The sequence below is a fragment of the Staurois parvus genome, unplaced genomic scaffold (genome assembly GCF_062004578.1).
Source record: "Staurois parvus isolate SC_StPar_1 unplaced genomic scaffold, SC_StPar_1.0 ptg000002l, whole genome shotgun sequence".
Lineage (NCBI taxonomy): Eukaryota > Metazoa > Chordata > Amphibia > Anura > Ranidae > Staurois > Staurois parvus.
Genome location: NW_028317798.1, coordinates 998227 through 1017152, shown reverse-complemented (window position 1 = coordinate 1017152; position 18926 = coordinate 998227). Strand labels below are relative to the sequence as shown.

Below are 18926 nucleotides of genomic sequence, written 5' to 3'. Positions count from 1 at the left end.
ATTGGATATGTACTGCTTTGTATGGATTGCTGAGTCCCTGTGAAAGATCTTGGTGGAGAACATTTTAATATATGTGGTCATTTGTTTATCATCTGGTGAGTGCATAAAGGGTGGTGGATAAGTGGCACCTATTTCAACCTTCACACGGTAGACAGCTTTTTCTGGAGGACACTAGATTCACTCTTCAATATTGGACTTTTTGGTGTTTATGGACTGTTTCACTTTATTCTTTGTAATAATAGGCTAATGTGATCACCAGTATTTATTATTGAGAGCTGCACTTCTTTTCTATTAGATAGATGGTCAAACCTAGATAATTGTAGCCCAAAATACTGTATTTCAAAACCCCTATCAATTGTTCTTGTTAGCTGTATGTGCCCCATTGGGGAGACTGTTCTTTAATTTCTCTCCAAAATAAAGGGAAATCCCCTCTTAGACAGCTGTTATCAGAATAAGTGTGTCCATTGGGTGAACCATGAATCTCCCCAACAAGAACACAGACAGCAAAAAGACATCATTTCAAACCCTTCCACACCTATTTATATACGGTTCACTTTAATTGTACCTTAGAAAAAGTAAAAACAATCCATTCTTTAAAACAGATATGATAATAAAGTCCATTTAATGAGTTTTACTCTCATTTTTGAAATATCCAATACAATTGCCTTTGTCTTTTGGTTATTTTCCTTTTTACTCCAACCTCTGCTGAAATGAAAGATAGAGTAGATAACCTAAATGAGAAATAGCTATCTCAGCCGTTAAAGCACCATGCTGTAAATCTGACTACTCTTTACAGAAGGAAAAATCAACCATAAAATGGAAAGATCACCTAAGCAATTCCCAGATGTCGCTTCCAAATGTGCCCGTACATGACCACTATCGATTGTGCATGGCTACAATAGACCCATCCACAATTTTTCAATGTCCCATTTTTCAATTATATTTCCAGGGTGACATGCAGAGTACAAAAGACTAGTTATTGCTTTGACATTTGGACCCTGATGGCAATAATAAATACTAAATCATTACCCCAAACCAGACAGCACTGAATTGTTTTGTCACCTAGCTGTTGTCTTTCATATCATCCACTACTGTCTGCACCATGCACTGATTGAGCTCTCTGAATCTCAGTATGAATTAGTTTTAAAGTCAGAAACACATGGCCTTAAGCCATCCCTTTAATACCAATGACAAACAATTTAAACTGTGGATTGAGAGCTTTGGGTCTTCATACATTTTTGTATGGAGATTTTCACAATCATCAATCAAGAAAGTGAACCTAAGATGCAATGTTGGTTTTGCCATTGTTTTGTGTATTAGACACTCCCTGGTTATCTTTTTATAAATTATATTCTGCTCTAATAAAATACAAATGAAAGAAAAGGAGCAAAAATATTTATAAATAATTAAGCTCAGTTCATAGTCACATAGAGCAAAATGTTTAGCTATGGGTTCCATTTTGCAAGGGGTGAGGCTTTGGGATCATATGAGAATCACTGTCTTAGTAATAGAACATAGCACCACTCTGGTCTTTAGCTGTTATCCATTTTCATGCACTAGCCTGTGCTTGTAAAGAAAATAAGGAATGTGTTAAAATATAGTGCATTAATCAACACATATTTCTAATTATAATTGCAGTGTCTACCTCAAAAATATTTTTGGTCTGACTTTTAATTTTTTACATGCTTGCCCTTCCATATTTGTGTTATTGTTTTGCACAAAGAAATTTATAGATTAGCCACCAAAAACACGGCAGATTAGAGAGGCACTGATGCACCCCAAAGTGAATATACAGTACATAGCCAAAACTTATTATTTTAGCTTTGAACATACCCTAAACATTTAAAGACCTCCAGAAGTTGCCAAATTGAAAAAGGAGTCTAGGAAAGCAAAATGTAAATAAATTGCTAATACTAATTGTGATAAATGTGCTTCTTTCTCCTGCATCAGTTCAAACAGCTGTACGTCAAAAATACAAGCATTTGTAAATGAAACATGTCATGCATTACAAGACATTTTCATGTTTTTTTTGTGCAAACCCACACACGTTAACAAAATGCTACAAGTAGACATAGCATGAGCGGCACACTTAGTTCACACAATAATAACAAAGAATTCTGTAATATCTGCTAAACACAGAACGCTGCAACAGTTAAATGCAATGTCTAGGCATACCTTTTGTGTGTATGAAGGCTGAAAGGAACAATCAGTTCCGATAAGGAGGAGTAAATGAATTAGGAGCTTCTTCTTGGCATAGGCTGACATGTTCTTTGTATTAGAATGAGAATAGTTATCTGTGATACTGCTTAAAGAGCAACTCTAGACAACAAGTAATGTCACTCACAAGGGCCTGAGCTACTAGAGGACTAAATAAATAAATTAGAACAAGCTTATTCATGTTAATATAATTTATTCCAATAGTACTGAGTCCCCATCAAATTCGGTACTCCATCTGCCACTACATTCAACATAAACACAAAAACTCTCAAACATTAGAAAAACACACAGCAGAAAATGAGTGCATGGCTACCATCAGGCACATCTAAAAATAGTTTATTTAAAATTACTTGTGTCAAAAAATAATTATCTTTTTATAAATATCACTGTGTGTTTATGTGGGTGCCCATGTCCAACACCAATACAGCCACTTAGTGCAAACACTAAGTTTACACCATTGATGGCAATATAGGTTTTGCCTTGGTGGGTAGATGAGGCATATTGTGCTATTATATCTGGAACTACAATACATCAGAATGGCTTATATGTTCTAGAAAGATACAATATATCCAGCTAGACTTAGATAATGTCTATTAACCTTAAATCCTATTCACCTTGAATTGTAGCTGATTATGATATCGACAGGAAGCCAAGGTTGGGTCCTAGATGGGAGATATGTGTTTCCATTGTTTGGGTTGTGGTCCCTTTAGGGGGGGAACAACAAAAAGACAGCGTGGATTGCAGGGTGAGGGCTTCCAGGGTGATCTATTGAGAAAGGCCTGTTGCACACAGGCTTCAGATTGTATAAGTTCAGTGTGAACAGCAAGCTTTGACAAAACAATTACAGATCTTTCAGCAAGCTTTGTTGAAGCTTTTAAAGTACCATTCAGCTCCAGTTTGTAAATGAAGAACACAGAGCCTAACAGGAGTGCTCATTGCCATTTTAAACAAGATGTTGGCAGGTTTCTTCTTCACTTCTTGAAGCTTGTAGAAAACCTGTTGAAGCCTGATAGCAGCTTGTTTAAAGTGGCAGTGATGTGTGTTCAACATTTACAAACTTACGTCATACGTAAGGTGCTCATGCACATTGGCACCCTCCCCCTTTGGGTGCGCAACGGTATAATCCTGCGATGGCTGTGTGCGGAGGATACAGCAGATCACAATGCTCATTACCCAGCCACTCACAGCAGCCAGGTAACGAGCACTGTGATTGCCATGATCAATCCTAACGATCACATGATAACATGTAAAAAACACTGTCATGAATGGCTTCCATTCATGACAGCTTGCTTCTTATTGTGATGCTGTGATTGGCCCACAGCTATCACATGGTACCTGGGTCAATCACAGCACCCTGTACTATGTGATAGCTGTGGGCCAATCACAGCATCACAATAGTGAACTATGAAAGCCATTGATGCTAGTTCAAACAATTGCTGTTACAGTGATCATCACTGTAACAAGCAATCACATTGTAAAAAAAACAAAAAACAAAACCCTGATCACCCCCCAAGAGTAGTACAGTGATACTATGGTAACACTATACTACTCTGATGGGAGAGTTTAAAAACACATTGTAAAAAAAGTTTTTAAAAAATGTTATGAAAATGTATTTATTTATTAAATACTATCACCAGTCCCTGATCACCATCACACCAGTCATATGAAAAAAAAAATGTATTTAATCAGTTGCCGCTCAAATAGCTCATCCCTCCGGGTGGACGCCATATGGCGTCCTTTCTGGAACACGTATTGCGCATGCCCACAGGGCCGCGCTGTGGCGCGATCTGTCACCAGGCGTATACCTTGGACAGGGCCAATGACAGATCTGTGTACCGGCCCCATTGCCAGTACAATGTGACCTCCTGTGACCAATCACAGCAGGTCACATGACAATTGCATACAGTGGATGGCTTCCTTTCATGCCATCCATTGTATACTAGTGTGTCTAGTTGTGAATGGTCACAGCGATTACATGCACAAGCTGGGCCAATTGCAGCCCAGCTGTGTCATGTGATTAGCCGTAGCCAAATCACAGCTAATCACAAAAAAAAAACCTGAATGAATCGATGTCATTCAGGTAAATGCTTGCTTATAGCAAAATAATTCTTTGCTATAAGCAAATTGTGTAAAAAAAAAAAAAAATACTGATCACTTCCCCAAAGTAGTACAATGTTGCTATGGTAACATTATACTACTTTGGTCATAGTGAAATAGGGAAAACAATCGTAAAAAATGTGAAAAAAATGTAATAAAAAATTTAAAAAATTTAAAATAAAATTATCTTTTTTTTTCATACTATCACCAGTCAGTGTCCCTGATCACCACCATGCTAGTTATATGATGATGCTGTACTGCACTGGTGACAGTATGTAAAAAAAAATTGTGAAAATCATTTATTTTATTTCTTCATTTTCCAAAAAATTATGACAAAAAAATTACAGCTTCAAAAAACTTGCCATGCCTGTTATGAAATACATCAGACTGTCTACTTTGCAAAAAGGGGTCATTTGGGGGATATCTGTACTGTTCCGACATTCTTGGACCTCAAGAAATTAGATTGGCTGTCAGTACTTCAGAATTGATCAATCTTCAGATATATCCCATAGTTTGTGAACTCTATAACTTTCCTACAGACTAAATAATAATTTAATAATACTAATTTGGGTTATTTTAACCAAAGGCGTAGCAGAATACATCTTGGTCTAAATTTATGAAGAACAATTATTTATTTGCAAAGTTTTATAACAGAAACAAAGAAAAACTTGTTTTTTCAGAATTTTCGGTCTTTTTTTTTAAATTTAGCAAAAAATAAAAACCCCAGTGGTGATTAAATACCACCAAAAGAAAGCTATAGTTGTGTGAAGAAAATGATAACATTTTAGTTTTGGTACAGTGTTGTATGACCGCGCAATTGTCATTCAAAGTGTGAGAGCACTGAAACCTGAAAATTGGCCTGGGCAGGAAAGGGGTAAAAGTGCCCGGTATGGAAGTGGTTAACTTCTTCATTTTCCAAAAAATTGTGACAAAAAATACAACTTTAAAAAACTCACCATGCCTCTTGGTAAATACTTTGGACTGTCTACTTTTCAAAAGGGGGTCATTGGGGGGGGGGGGGGGCATTTTTACTGTCCTTGTGTTTTTGGGAAAATGCAAGAAATTAGATAGGCCATCAGTACATCAGAACTGGTCAATTTTTAAACATACAGTATATACCATAGTTTGTAGACTCTAGAACTTTCACATAGACTAAATAATATACATGGATTTGGGTTATTTTTACCAAAGAAATGTAGCAGACTACATTTCGGCCTAAATTTATGAAGATTGATTATTTGTTTGCAAAATTTTAGAACAGAAACAGAAAAAAACTTGTGTTTTTCTCTGTATTTTTTTCCTTTCATGTCAACAAAAACCCAGAGATGATAGAATACCACCAAAAGAAAGCTCTATTCGTGTGAAAAAAAAATTATAAAAATGTCATTTGTATACAGTGTTGCATGACAGTGCAATTACCAGTCAAAATAGCACAGTGCTGAACAGCAAAAAATGCCCTGGTCATTAAGGGGGTAAAACCTTCTGGAGGTCAGTTTGTTAAATGGCGATAATAATTTTTATTTGTTTATACAAACACTAATAAATATACTATTTTTGGATCCTCTCAAAGGTAGCGGTGTACCCATTTCCCAATGGGTACTTTCCTCTTCTTTGGGAGTTTTTGTAAAGGGATAAAGGCTGTTCACTTGGAAACGTGACTCCAATTATGTGCAAACTACTGTACATTAAAAAAATAGAGGTTTTTCTAGTGCATGATTTGGTATTAAAAGTTTAAAACATATTCAAAATGTATTTAATTTTTATTAAATGTTTAAAGGATCAAATATAACAGCCTCTACTCCTTTAGTAAATCAACTCCACTGCATTGACAATTCTATCAACAAAAAATTAGTCTCTAAAACGTTGCCTTTGAGAACATTTAAAGCATATGTTACCACAATGTTTCATACTTCTGATGTTTGCCTGTTGTACCATGTACTTGTGTTACAAGTACCCTGTTCCCTATGCATTTTTCCCTGTGTGTAAAATACTCTAGACTTCTGCTTTCGTATTTCAAACTGACCATGCCAGGCATTGAAGTACATATATCCCAGCATGGTAAGTTTCTTTGCATCCTGCTTAGGAGCACAGCACACACACACACACTGCCAACACCATGTTCACAGTAGTTCCAGCAATAAGGATGCCTGGTGCAATATAGATGAAAATCAAAAGTACTGATCAGTTAGATGTATTCCCATATGTATTATTTATTGATTTGCAATTAACTGCCTTTAAGTCAATATATTTATATATTTAAAGCATTACTAAAGGTAACTATTTTTTTTTTCTAATTACAACAATAAACATGTTATACTTACTAGCCCTATGCAATGAGGGGGCACAGAGTGTCCCCAAATCTCTTCTTCTGGGGTCCCTCGCTGGTGATCTTGGCTCCTCCTCTTCATTGTGTGCTAACCATAGCAAGTCGCTTGCTATGGGAGCACACAGTGTGTGCTCGCTCCCGAGCTGTGTGTCTATGCAGCCAAGCTGCAAAAGGGACTGCAGAGCTCAATCTCAGTCCTGTGAAGGCTGAGATTGAGCTCTGCAGTCACTTTTGCAGCAGTTGTTCTCTTATTCTGGGTCACAGTCCTGCGCAATGTCCTTTTGTCTCTTTCAGTCAGTTAACCGCTTATCAGACTACGTTTTCCTGGAAACTGTATATGTCGCCATAACCTTTGATATTGTACCTCACAAATAAATTGGCAACTTCAGTTACAGAGGCACCAGATAAGAGGCAGCAACAATTTGCCCTTTTTGAAACTCAGTAAGCTCTGACATGACTCCGTATTACTAGCAGCGCATGCAGTGAAAGACGAAAGTGAGGCTTCCCACCTGTTAGCTAGATGTCTCATCACACAGCGGAAGCAAAAGAGTGTTACATCACTTCCGCTTTCACTGCAAAACATATCGTCACTTTCTCACCTGCAAATCATGTAGTGTTTCCATTTTGTTGTCCAACCTACACATACAGTATACTCGTGTGTATATGATCTTGGGCTGCTTCCTTCCTTCGTGTGCATATACATGAGGAATTTATTGTTGCACTTCACTTTTGCTGGACTGTTTTATGAACTTTTGAACTTTTATGATATTTATTTTCAGACTTATATGCACTTGATGTTTTTCACTACTATTTATTTGTAGTTGTATGAATTATTGCACTTGAATTTTTAATTATTTACTCACTTTATTGATATGCACTTTCACATGAGATGATATATATTTATACTATTATTCATTTGTTTGACAGCACAACACCTGTTTTTTACTTTTTGTGTTTCTATTATCCTGTGTGTGGGTATGGGGAGTGCTGCTGTAAGTATTGCTCTGATGTGATTTTTTTTTATTTTAATTGGCATTTTTAGCACAGAATTTCTGTAGTAATGTATATATAGTAAACATACAACATTTTTGTAGTGCCATTGTATAAAATGGTTTATCCAGAAGGTTTTCTTTCAGCTAAGCATTTGACTTTTAGCTGTTTTTTTTTTACAATGCATTCTATTAAAGTTTTGCATAAATGGTTCATTTCCATTGGAATTAATCTTTTGGAGAAAAGGAACATATCACAAATGATAAAGTACCCTTTGCTCATTTTATTTTCTTCTGGGGCATGACCAGAAGATGTTAGCTTTACTCTTTGATGATTTTTGAAACCTTAAACGGTTATAGTATTAGAGACAAATGATAAGCTGAATGCTGATTTGGGTATCATACTATTTTATTTTAGAAGAAGCCTATCATGCTAACTGTCATACTGATGTTTTGATTTCAGATTTTTGGAGTAACCAGCCTGAAATAAGTGTAATTTGTGTGTGCAATGGGGAGCACCTTGAGTGTCACACACAGAAAAAATTGCTTCTGGACAAAGATATATACCACACAGGAAGTATTATAATATAAATACCTTGAAATTGTTTCCTTAGTGGTTCCATGGTGTTGCTTGATATTATCACTAAAGGCCCTGAAGAAGGGACAGTTCAAATCCCCAAAAAATGGATTGGCTGTATTCCTTTATATGAACTCGCAATTAAGTCCAGAACGTAAGTTTTCTCCATATTGCACTCAATGCATTCCTGATCTCACCCATACACGTTTACAGCCTGTGGAACTAACACCGTACATGGTACAATCAAGATTCTTCACATGGTCCCATAGACTATTCATCAGAAAACCCCCCAGCTGGAGCTTTTGTAAAAACAGATAATAAATCCCATCCAGTGCTGCCACATACTCAATGATGTTCCAACAGGCATAATGAGGAATTTTGACTTTTGTTTTGACCTTCTGGATCTGTGATTCAGTAATGGTTTAGATTCTAAATCATAACCCTCTTCACACTACTTTATACACTTGCATATTTCTAGCAAATGATTGCATAAAACAGTAGTACTGAAGCCACGTATACCAAGGCAACCAACCTTTTTAGAAGGAGCCTAGCATTACTGTCTGTTAATCTCTTTGATGATATTTGTAGTTTAATGAATCAGCAGCAGTGCGCCTAAACAACATGCAAAGGCATAAAATAATCCTGCTGAGTTAAATAATAATTAATTGTTAATAATAAGAAACACATTTACCTCCAGCTCTTTAAAGTAAATACAGCTTCGAGCCCACTCTACAATGGAGAATAGAGTCTGGTCAGCCATCTTGCACATCAAACCAAACATGCTGAGTTTTTCATGTCTGCTCTTATTCTGCTCTTGCTGTAGGCAAGATATTATCCTTGCCTTGATCTGAGGTTCATCAGGCTCTAGTTGCAATAACTTAAGGATCACTTCAGGAATGTCTGGTGGAGAAGTACTGGTGTAGGCTTCGGGATATACATAACCTCCTGCAGCAGATGGGTCAAGAACATTTGAATAGTGATCAGGGTATTCAGATTTGATAGTGCGACTTTGGAATGAAGAATAATGGTAGCTAGACAATGGAGCATGGTTAGGCAAAGTCATTCCAAGTGGAGGAGGACCATAAGAACCTCGATCATATTCAACTGGTGTCATGGGAGCCGGGTTTGAAGGCAAGTTCTTAGATACAGGGTGGATAGTATGAATGTTGGTGGCAATTGGGTAGTCTGTTTGCACTGGGGATACGATCTGGGGAACTGTTTCCAGCTTTATACCATTGGCACGTATAAGAGCTTTCTTCTGCTGCTTTAAGGCACGATCCCGTTTATACATGGGGCCAAACTTGTTGCGTCCTCCTCGCATGCGGTCAGCACGCACAGCTATTGAAGAAAGAGAAAAAGAGGCATGACTGCCAGTACTGCAAGAAAGTAATTCATTTAAAGTTATGATAAAACTACAAGAAAAACAACAATGCAACAAACTCTTAGTCATTATCTATTTAGGCATATCTGTTTGATAATACATTCCAAAAGGTTTGGGGCATTTTTGAAAGAAACTGTTCAGCTTTATATTCTGTTCAGTGCAATTCCAAAAATGACCTGCCCATGTGAACACTAAGAGCAGAATTAGCTGTTGCATACAATATAATTTGATCCAGAATTCCCAAATGCACTTAAATAAGAATGGCATATTTTTATTTTAAATTAAAATAACAAACATGTTATACTTACCTGCTATGCACACTTGTACTGCATACAGGAGCCCCAATCCTCCTCTTCTGGGGTCCCCTGCCAGCGTACTCTTCTTCGTGTGTCCCTATAACAAGCTGTTTGCTATGGGGGCACACAGTGCATGCTCACTCCCAGGGAAAAGACAAAACACTTTAAAGTGTTTTGGCTTAAACTATGGGAGAAATCAAAAATTATATATGCAATCAGTCAATAGCATTAACACAGTAGTGTTTGTTTTTCCCAGTCCAGCCTTCCTACCCCTCATAATATAGTTTTATTACTTAAGTTTAACTTACTTTAACATGCTAAACTGTTCAGGAAAAGTTTTAGCTAAAGTGGTTGGGACAAACCATTTATTATAGGTACTTATATAGCGCCATCAATTTACGCAGCGCTTTACATATATATATATATATATATATATATATATATATATATACATTCACATCAATCCCTAGCCCTCAAGGAGTATACAATCTAAGGTATCTAACACACATTCATACATACACATGCTAGGGCCAATTTACCCAGGAACCAATTAACCTACCAGCATGTCTTTGGAGTGTGGGAGGAAACCGGAGGACCTAGAGGAAACCACACAGGGAGAATATGCAAACTCCAGACAGGTACTGCTGTGGTTGGGATTCGAACCGACTACCCTAGTACTGCCAGGCAGAGGTGCTAACCATTTAGCCACTGTGCTGCCCTAACATTTACAACAATTTAACATTGACAACAGTGTCCTACAACATTCATATGGGTAATTTTATATATTTTTTTAAACCATTTGCCTACCTGGCCTTTCTGCCCAGGCCAATTTTCAGCTTTCAGTGCTGTTGCACTTTGAATGACAATTGCACGGTCATGCAACACTGTTGCCAAACCAAATTTTTATAATTTTTTTTGTGACAGATAGAGCTTTCTTTTGGTTATTTAATCACCACTGAGTTGATTTATTTTTTGCTAAACAAACTAAAAAAAGACTTAACGTTTGTGGAAAAAAAGTTTTTTCTGTTTTTGTTATAAAGTTTTTGTACATAATTTTTCTCCTTCACTGATGTGCGCTAACGAGGTTGCAGTGATGGGAACTGATAGGCTGCACTGATGAGGAGACACTGATAGGCGGCCTGATGGGCGTTGACAGGCTTCACTGGTGGGTACTGAAAGGCAACACTCACATATGGCACTGTTAGGCAGCACTGACTGGCACTGATTGGAATTGACTGGCACTGATAGGCAGTACTGACTGGCACTGACAGTTGGCACTGAAAGGCAGCTCTGATGGGCACTGATATGTGGCATTGATGTGCACTGATGGGCACTGATATGTGGCATTGACAGGCACTGACAGGTGGCAATTATGGGCACTGAAAGGCAGCACTGATGAGGCTACACTGATAATCAGGGCACCAATAATGAGAGCCCTGATGATCAGTGTATATGTCCCCTCTGAGGAATGCCGCTTACCGGCTCTCCTCCTTTTTCGTTTTGTTCAACCCCCTCGTAAGAATACACTGATCAGCTCTTGTTTTTCATTTCCCCAACATCAGATTGTAGTCCAAAGCCAGATCATGGTATTATCCTAAATAAGGTCACTATGAATTATTTTGTCATGAAGTTATAGAATCACCAGGCATGTGAGCGTTGTGACTGCAGACTCACATCATGGGATTAGGGGGGGCACAGTCCGTTCTAAAAGAGAACGAACACACATCGACATTTTAAAAAAAGTTTTTATTAAAATACATTGGGTATCAGGGATACCTCAAGATATAGACCAGCAACTAAAAGGCTGAATACACATATGCTAAGTGCAGGAAATGAGCAGTATGCTTTACTATCAGTTAATATACCATGGGTTCACAAAAAGTTCACATTGTATGTACAGGCATTTTGACTGCACTATAAATGGAGCAAAATGCATTAAAGTGCTCTAAGAAAAGCTATTAGCAACAGAATGTAATCAGATATTACTATACAGTATGTATAGTAACCAAGGTAACCATGTAGAATAACATCCATATCAAAACCGAAGTAATATTCTGCATTGCGTATAATGAAATGGTGACAGTATGAAATAACAGATCATTTATGGACAGAAAACACTTATGAAGAGAACACTTGAAGCCACAGAATTTGTTTTCAAAAACACTTTTGTATGGGAATATTTTCATATTAAATAATGAGCATTAGAATCTTTAACATTAACATTTAACAGGGTTATACAAAGCCGAGCACCAAATGATTCCTGATCCCTGTGACAGTGGCTGAAGCCATGCATTTAATGGCAGTATCGCTACCGTCACTAAATGACAACTTTCTGCTAAAGGCTGCTCCCACGTGATGGTTTGCTAGGATGCTGGCAGGTGCCTGTACCATAAAAACCCAGCGGCCTGCATTCTAGCAATCAGTGTCACCAAGCGTCATTGCAGGCAGTCACAAAGCATCACTGGGCTGTGTCAACCAGAGTCCTACCAAACAATGATCCTGCTTTCAGCCAGCTTGTTTCAAATTGTAAACAGGTCACAAGGTATCTCTATTGGAGTCAATACCCAAATTCGGTTAGGAGCACTATATTTGGCCAATGATGTTTGCTACTCCAAACAACTCAAAATTTGAGGAAATTGAATCTGTCCCCACTGACAAGAGGGACACTCTGAGCTTCCCTTCAATACCATATAATGCAGAAAGCCAGGCTTTAGATATTCAACCTTTTGTTAGGACAGTGTTCAAATCTAAACAGACATTTGAACTTAGGGGGACATTTGGGAAAACTTTATCTTGTGATCATCTAGAGAGTATTAGAGAGTCATTTTACATTGCAGATTCCCTATAAGCATACATCTTCTCCATTTCACCAAGTCTAAGGAATATACCATCAACATGGTCACTTAATGCCCTTATGCCAGCAAGCATACGAGCTTATGATTTTTTACATTTACATGTGCCTCCCTTCCCAAACCTCTGACTTTGGCTCGCCTGTTAAGGTTTTGTTCCTTTTCCTTTCTGTATGGATACATTCAGGTAAATATTATTCAAAACACATGGACACAAACCAGAATGCATTAATACATGCTGATAAGATGTACTGTATATGTCTCTTTAGATCTAGTGTTCAATCATCTCTGGCTCCTGATGAAGTGGATAAAATCCAAGAAATGCATTGAGCTTTCAGAGAATTGTGATGTATCTTGAGCTGTTGCTCACAAGGCAACTGTGATTTTAATTATACAATCTGATGTTAAAAATTGTTTTATTGTGTGTGTATCAATAAAATGTATATTTTATGAGAATGGTTGTACTGTGCCTTGAACGTCCCACCATATGAAATGTCCGTTTAAATTCTAATTATTGAGATGCGGTACTTCTTAGGCCAAGAAATGTTTAGTGTTCAAATCTAGTTTACAAATAATAATGATATCTGCTAGCGCAGTATATACAGAGTTAATTATGGTAAACATTAACTCCCCAGGCTCCCCCCCCCCCCACATAGCAGAAGAAAGTTTCAGTTTTGAAGTTTCCACAAAAGAGTAAGTACAATGTAAGCAGCGATTTTTTTTATGTTACTCTATATGATTGAGCACATGTGACAAATACTGTGTAGCTGTTCTCCCAAACTGAGTGTAAAAGTGGAAATACAATTGAAGATTCACAAGTCTTTCTTGCTAAATGATGAAGTTAAAGGGATTTTACAGTTTCATCAAGACATAACCTAAGTAGTAGAAGAAACTACAAATGGTCCTTCGAAAGCTATTATATTTTTAAAAAGCAAAGCAATTCCAAGTCCTGTAGAATACTCAGAGCTTGACCACTACGCTAAAGTCATTATTTATCACTGTTCTTTCTTGCAGAAAGATCACAACTTTTTCAATCTCTGTTTTAGAAATATCTCTTTTTTTAATATAACTTCGCTGAAATTGGTCAGCTGGAAAACATCTGTTTGAAGTTTAGAATACATTTCTCTATATTAGGCTGTATATCTACTGTACGCCAGCAGTTCTGGATGTACAGCTAGCCATCGGGGCACGGCTCAGCCTACTATCCTGAAATAGGGGATATTCCCATTTTTTGAGATATGCGATATAATTAGAGATGAGCGAATTATTCAAAAATTCGATTCGGCTGATTCGCCGAATTTGCGGAAGAAATTCGATTTGATGCAAATTTATTCGCTGCGAATTTAACTTATTAAAAGGGTTTCTAGGCTTCAGAGAGCCTTTATATTAGTGCAGAACACTGTACCTTTAATTTAAATGCCCTTGGAGTCTGCTGGGGAAGAGAAATAATACTGTCAGTCAGTATGACATGCAGATGAGTGCCGTCGATCTTAGAATCACCGCACACTTCACTCATTTGGGCAGTCACGGGGCACGACGAAGAAGAAGAAGAAAAAGAAGAAGAAGAATGAAAAGAAGAAAAATGAAAAGAAGAAGAAGAATGAAAAGAAGAAGAAGAAGAATGAAAAGAAGAAGAAGAAGAATGAAAAGAAGAATGAAAAAAAGAATGAGAAGAATGAAAAGAAGAAGAATGAAAAGAAGAAGAAGAAGAATGAAAAGAAGAAGAATGAAAAGAAGAAGAAGAAGAATGAAAAGAAGAAGAAGAAGAAGAATGAAAAGAAGAATGAGAAGAAGAATGAAAAGAAGAAGAAGAAGAATGAAAAGAAGAATGAAAAGAAGAAGAAGAAGAATGAAAAGAAGAATGAAAAGAAGAAGAAGAAGAATGAAAAGAAGAAGAAGAAGAATGAAAAGAAGAAGAAGAAGAATGAAAAGAAGAAGAAGAATGAAAAGAAGAAGAAGAATGAAAAGAAGAAGAAGAAGAAGAATGAAAAGAAGAAGAAGAATGAAAAGAAGAAGAATTCCAGTACAGCAAAAAGTGTATCTGCAGAGAGCTCCGCTATTTCTGACAGTTCTCTGACAGTTCCTTCACATTTACAGCGGTTGAAACATTGTATCTATTTGTATCCAAATAAAAACATCTGTATCCTAAATGGAAACAAATAGATACAATGTTTCAACCGCTGTAAATGTGAAGGAACTGTCAGAGAACTGTCAGAAATAGCGGAGCTCTCTGCAGGGACACTTTTTGCCGGCTGTAGAAGGGATGAAAATCGGCCGATCGGGAAAAATTCGATTCGCGCATCCGAAGTTTGCTAATATTCGGATTCGGTGCGAATCGAATTTTTCCTAATATTCGAAACGAATTCCACTTCGCCAAGTTCGATTCGCTCATCTCTAGATATAATGAGACATGAAAAAATCTTTTGTAAAATTTTAAGTTTTTAAAACTGCATCCATATGTGTGTGCAAGCAAATACTGGTGCTGGAGGTTACATGTATGTAGGTATGCATAGCATTTTCTGTAATGCATCCCTATGGCCAAAAATATGCTGTAGCTGCGGCTCCTAGGTGCCATGACTACAGCTGTATTTTACTCAGTCTGCCCATACAGAGGTTACATGCATGTAAGCATGCAATGCGTTTTCTCGAATGCTGTAAGGAAGGCAGGATTCTTGGCAGCAAGAGGAATCTAGTACAAACCTATGCACGTGGATACTATGTTGGCCACACTTCTAGGCACGGGGAAACACTGGATGTACCACAGTGGGAAAGAGCATGCTCACAGGAATTAGCATACTCAGCTTCCCCCCTGGACCTCGCTACTGCCTTCTGCTATACTTTTTGTCCACTATTACTGACCTCAACTTGTCTCCTGGACCCTGTCTTTGCCTCCTAATTTTGCTACCACATTTTGATACCATTTTGCTGTCCATCTGTTACCAACCTTGACTCATTTACTGGACTTTGTTGTGCCTCCTGATTCTGCTATCACACTGCCCAGCCACTGCTGACCTTGTCCTGTAATCAGAGTGATATAGAGAAAAAGGGAAGGAGACTCAACGTTGTAAGTGGGTTTTACTGGTACCGTATTCTTTATTGAATAGACAATAAAAAATATAAAAACCCTACCACAAAAAAATGACTAGGACTTTTAGATCACCACACCAACAACCATAAAAAATTTTTAAAATATCTTTGTTACACAACATCAGAAAACATCAGTGTAGTACAAAAAACCTGAGCATGGAAATGCTCCCTAAAAACATATACAGTTACATAATATACCAATAAAAAAATTATTCTTGGTGTAAATAGCTCCACAATTTTATGGTACGCTAGTGAAGAAATCATACTTTGCTATAAATAGCTCTGATGCCCACTTCCTCAGGGATATCTGGCATATATTTCTGTTTATTCAAACTTCACAACGCATAGAAATTCACAGCAATGGAGAACCACAATCACCACTTGGAAAGGAGACTAATTAATTCAATAAAATTGAAGATATATGGATAGAGTAGATATAGATCCTCTGCATGTGGTCCTTAATTGTCATAGCTCAATTCTTTAGAATCTTCCAAACAGATCAGTGTAGCAGATGTACATAACATGCTGTAAAGCCAAGCTGTGGCCCTTTTTACCAGACATTGTTCCCATCCTTAGTTCCTGTACCAAGCTGCTTCTGTGTCCATTTCCTACACAGTGATCCAAAGCTTCCAGTTCTACTCACCTGGTTTCAGCACACATCAAGTCCACCAGATGTCACCATGATCCTTGCTTCACTACCTACAGATTGTCTGGTCAAAAAACATGTATTAAAGCACAAAGCTATTTTGGTCCTACTTCTCTCCTGGAGATCACAGGACTGTACATTGTTCTGTACTCCTGTGACCCATATTCAGCCAACTAAAGTCCATTGACTAAAGGCAAGCAGCTGAGATCATGAGCCAGCAGCTCCTGTCCTCTCCACAGTCTAGAGCTCCAGTGAGCACTGGAGGGGCAAAGTAGAGAGCCAGTGACTGACCGTTACCTGCTCTCTGCTCACTGAAGACTGAGAACTGAGCAATCAACGGTTGCTGATCACTAACTTTTCAGTCTTAAAAGTGGTGGACAGACACAGCATCAAACCAATGCTTCATCCACCCAGGTGAGTATAATCCTTTGCTTGGCTGGCCAGTGTTAGAGCTCTGATTCCCATAGAGATAATAAGGGGTTAAAGTTTTTTCCTCCTTTCTGGTCATGTTCCATGTTACACCTATATTTAGGTCCACAGCACCCCATCTTCAAATCGGGGATTGTAGTTCTCAAAGAAACACAAGAGCAGTGACATCACTACATTTGTGGTCCATTGATACTTCCTCCACCTCTGTAGTGAAGCTGAACTTGAAGAAGAAGCTTTAGGTGCCAGAGAATTAAAAACAAAAAGATAACAAATGCACATTTTTGCTCTCTGCAATATGGTGTATTTATAATTTTGTAAAAGGTGGAATTTCCCTTTTATTCTTCACCATCCTCCAAAAGCTAAAATATAAGCTTGGGGTGGATTACCCATTTTATTGTAGAAAATACAAACATTTAATAGAGAATGAAGAGCTAAATATTTGTAAGAACAGATACAGAAAGAGAGAAATAGATCTGGTGGTTAATAATGAGATAAATTCAGTATATTCTCCTGAAAAATCAGCAGCCCTACTAGCAAAATATTGTGCTCAACATGTTATTTGAAATAGATAAAGAGTTACCAGTAAAATCTGGAAAACAATTAACTGTTTCAAGATATGGGTAACACATCTGCTTCAGATGCCCAAATGCTGATTCAAGAATGTGTCACTAAATGTAGGAGTAAGACGCTACTCTGCCAAGATTAGTCAAATGAACTTCCCCTATGTGTCTTAGTTCCCAAGGTGGGGGTAGGTCGATCGGATAGAGGGAGGACTGGAGATTCTATTCTAGTGCAGCCACACAGGAAGAGGACAGACCACTGAGCAAAGGAAGCATGTTTCATAACATTTAAGCTGCCATAAAAATGAAAGAAGACATTCACTGGCACTTCGAGCAGATCACACAAATAGAAATATGCTTCATATCCTTTCATCTTCACAATATACTGTATGATAAAGCAAGCTCTATGAAGCACTGTTATACCCAAAACTATATGTTCTTTCATTACTGTATTTATTCCTCATTTTTTACTAAAAAAAATTGTATCAGTTTACAAGTTGACTCGGTAAGTAATAAGTAATAAAGTTTTAAATCAATTTAAAGTCTTTCAGCTTCTCAAAGGATCAGAGATTCTATTATCCAATCTCTCTGCCAAACTGCCAATCTTGGTTTTACTCAGTTATCTCTAACAAAATGCAAACAGAAAAACTAATGTAAGTTATAAATCAACAGTAACTATGCCGCTTTAGACTTGCCTCTTTCCCTGTACTTCCAACTCTTATCAGGTGCAGGCCCAGTAGTGCATTCCCATTCAGCTGTTCTGTCAAGTAGAAATTAATGAGCTGCACTCTGATGCCACCCCCCATGTAAAACCAGCTTTAAAGTAACATTCCAGCTAAAGCTTACCTAGCCTTATAACACCAATGTTAACTAAAAGAAAAAGATGTATATATTTATCTTCAAATAAGAAAAACAAGTGAGCGTACAGAGGCGAGTGTCTAGCACAAAAGGTGGCACATAAACCATATATAGAAAAATAACAAAACTAAAGTGCAGAGCTTCAATTAGAAATAAGAAAATAAAAATATATCCTACTCACTCAACACTATGCTGGATTCAATGTGGCGACCTACGATCCATATTGCATGTACTATGGTCATGTAAATCTCTTAGATCCTATTGGAACAATATTTTTAACCTAATCTCTGAAGTACCGGCAAAAAAATCTCCCCCAATCCCACATTAGCACTCCTTCATATTGGAGTTGAAAAACCCTCTCCTGCCCCACGTACCATAATAATCCACACATTATTTGCAGCCAAAAACAACATCACCAGATTGTGGAATTCTCTTACCTCACCTTCTATGACTATGCTGATTAATGATCTGAACCTCCAATGTGAAATGGAAAAAAGATTTGCTCTTAATAACCTGTCATATCCCAAATTCAAATCTCTCTGGTCCTTATGGTCACGCAACGGAAAATGTACAGTACAATTCTGACAGCCCACTACTACGGAGTATACAGCTTT

General features: G+C 37.5%; 1 protein-coding gene across 1 annotated transcript in view; it reads right to left on the bottom strand.

The window, feature by feature from the left end:
- The window catches only part of LOC149474723 (steroidogenic factor 1-like), a 268368-nt gene that overhangs the window by 199258 nt on the left and 50184 nt on the right, over nucleotides 1-18926 (bottom strand). Inside the window, exon 4 of the mRNA XM_089668814.1 lies at nucleotides 8898-9544. Within this exon, the coding sequence (XP_089524940.1) occupies nucleotides 8898-9544 (647 nt within the window). The remainder of the gene's footprint in view (nucleotides 1-8897; nucleotides 9545-18926) is intronic.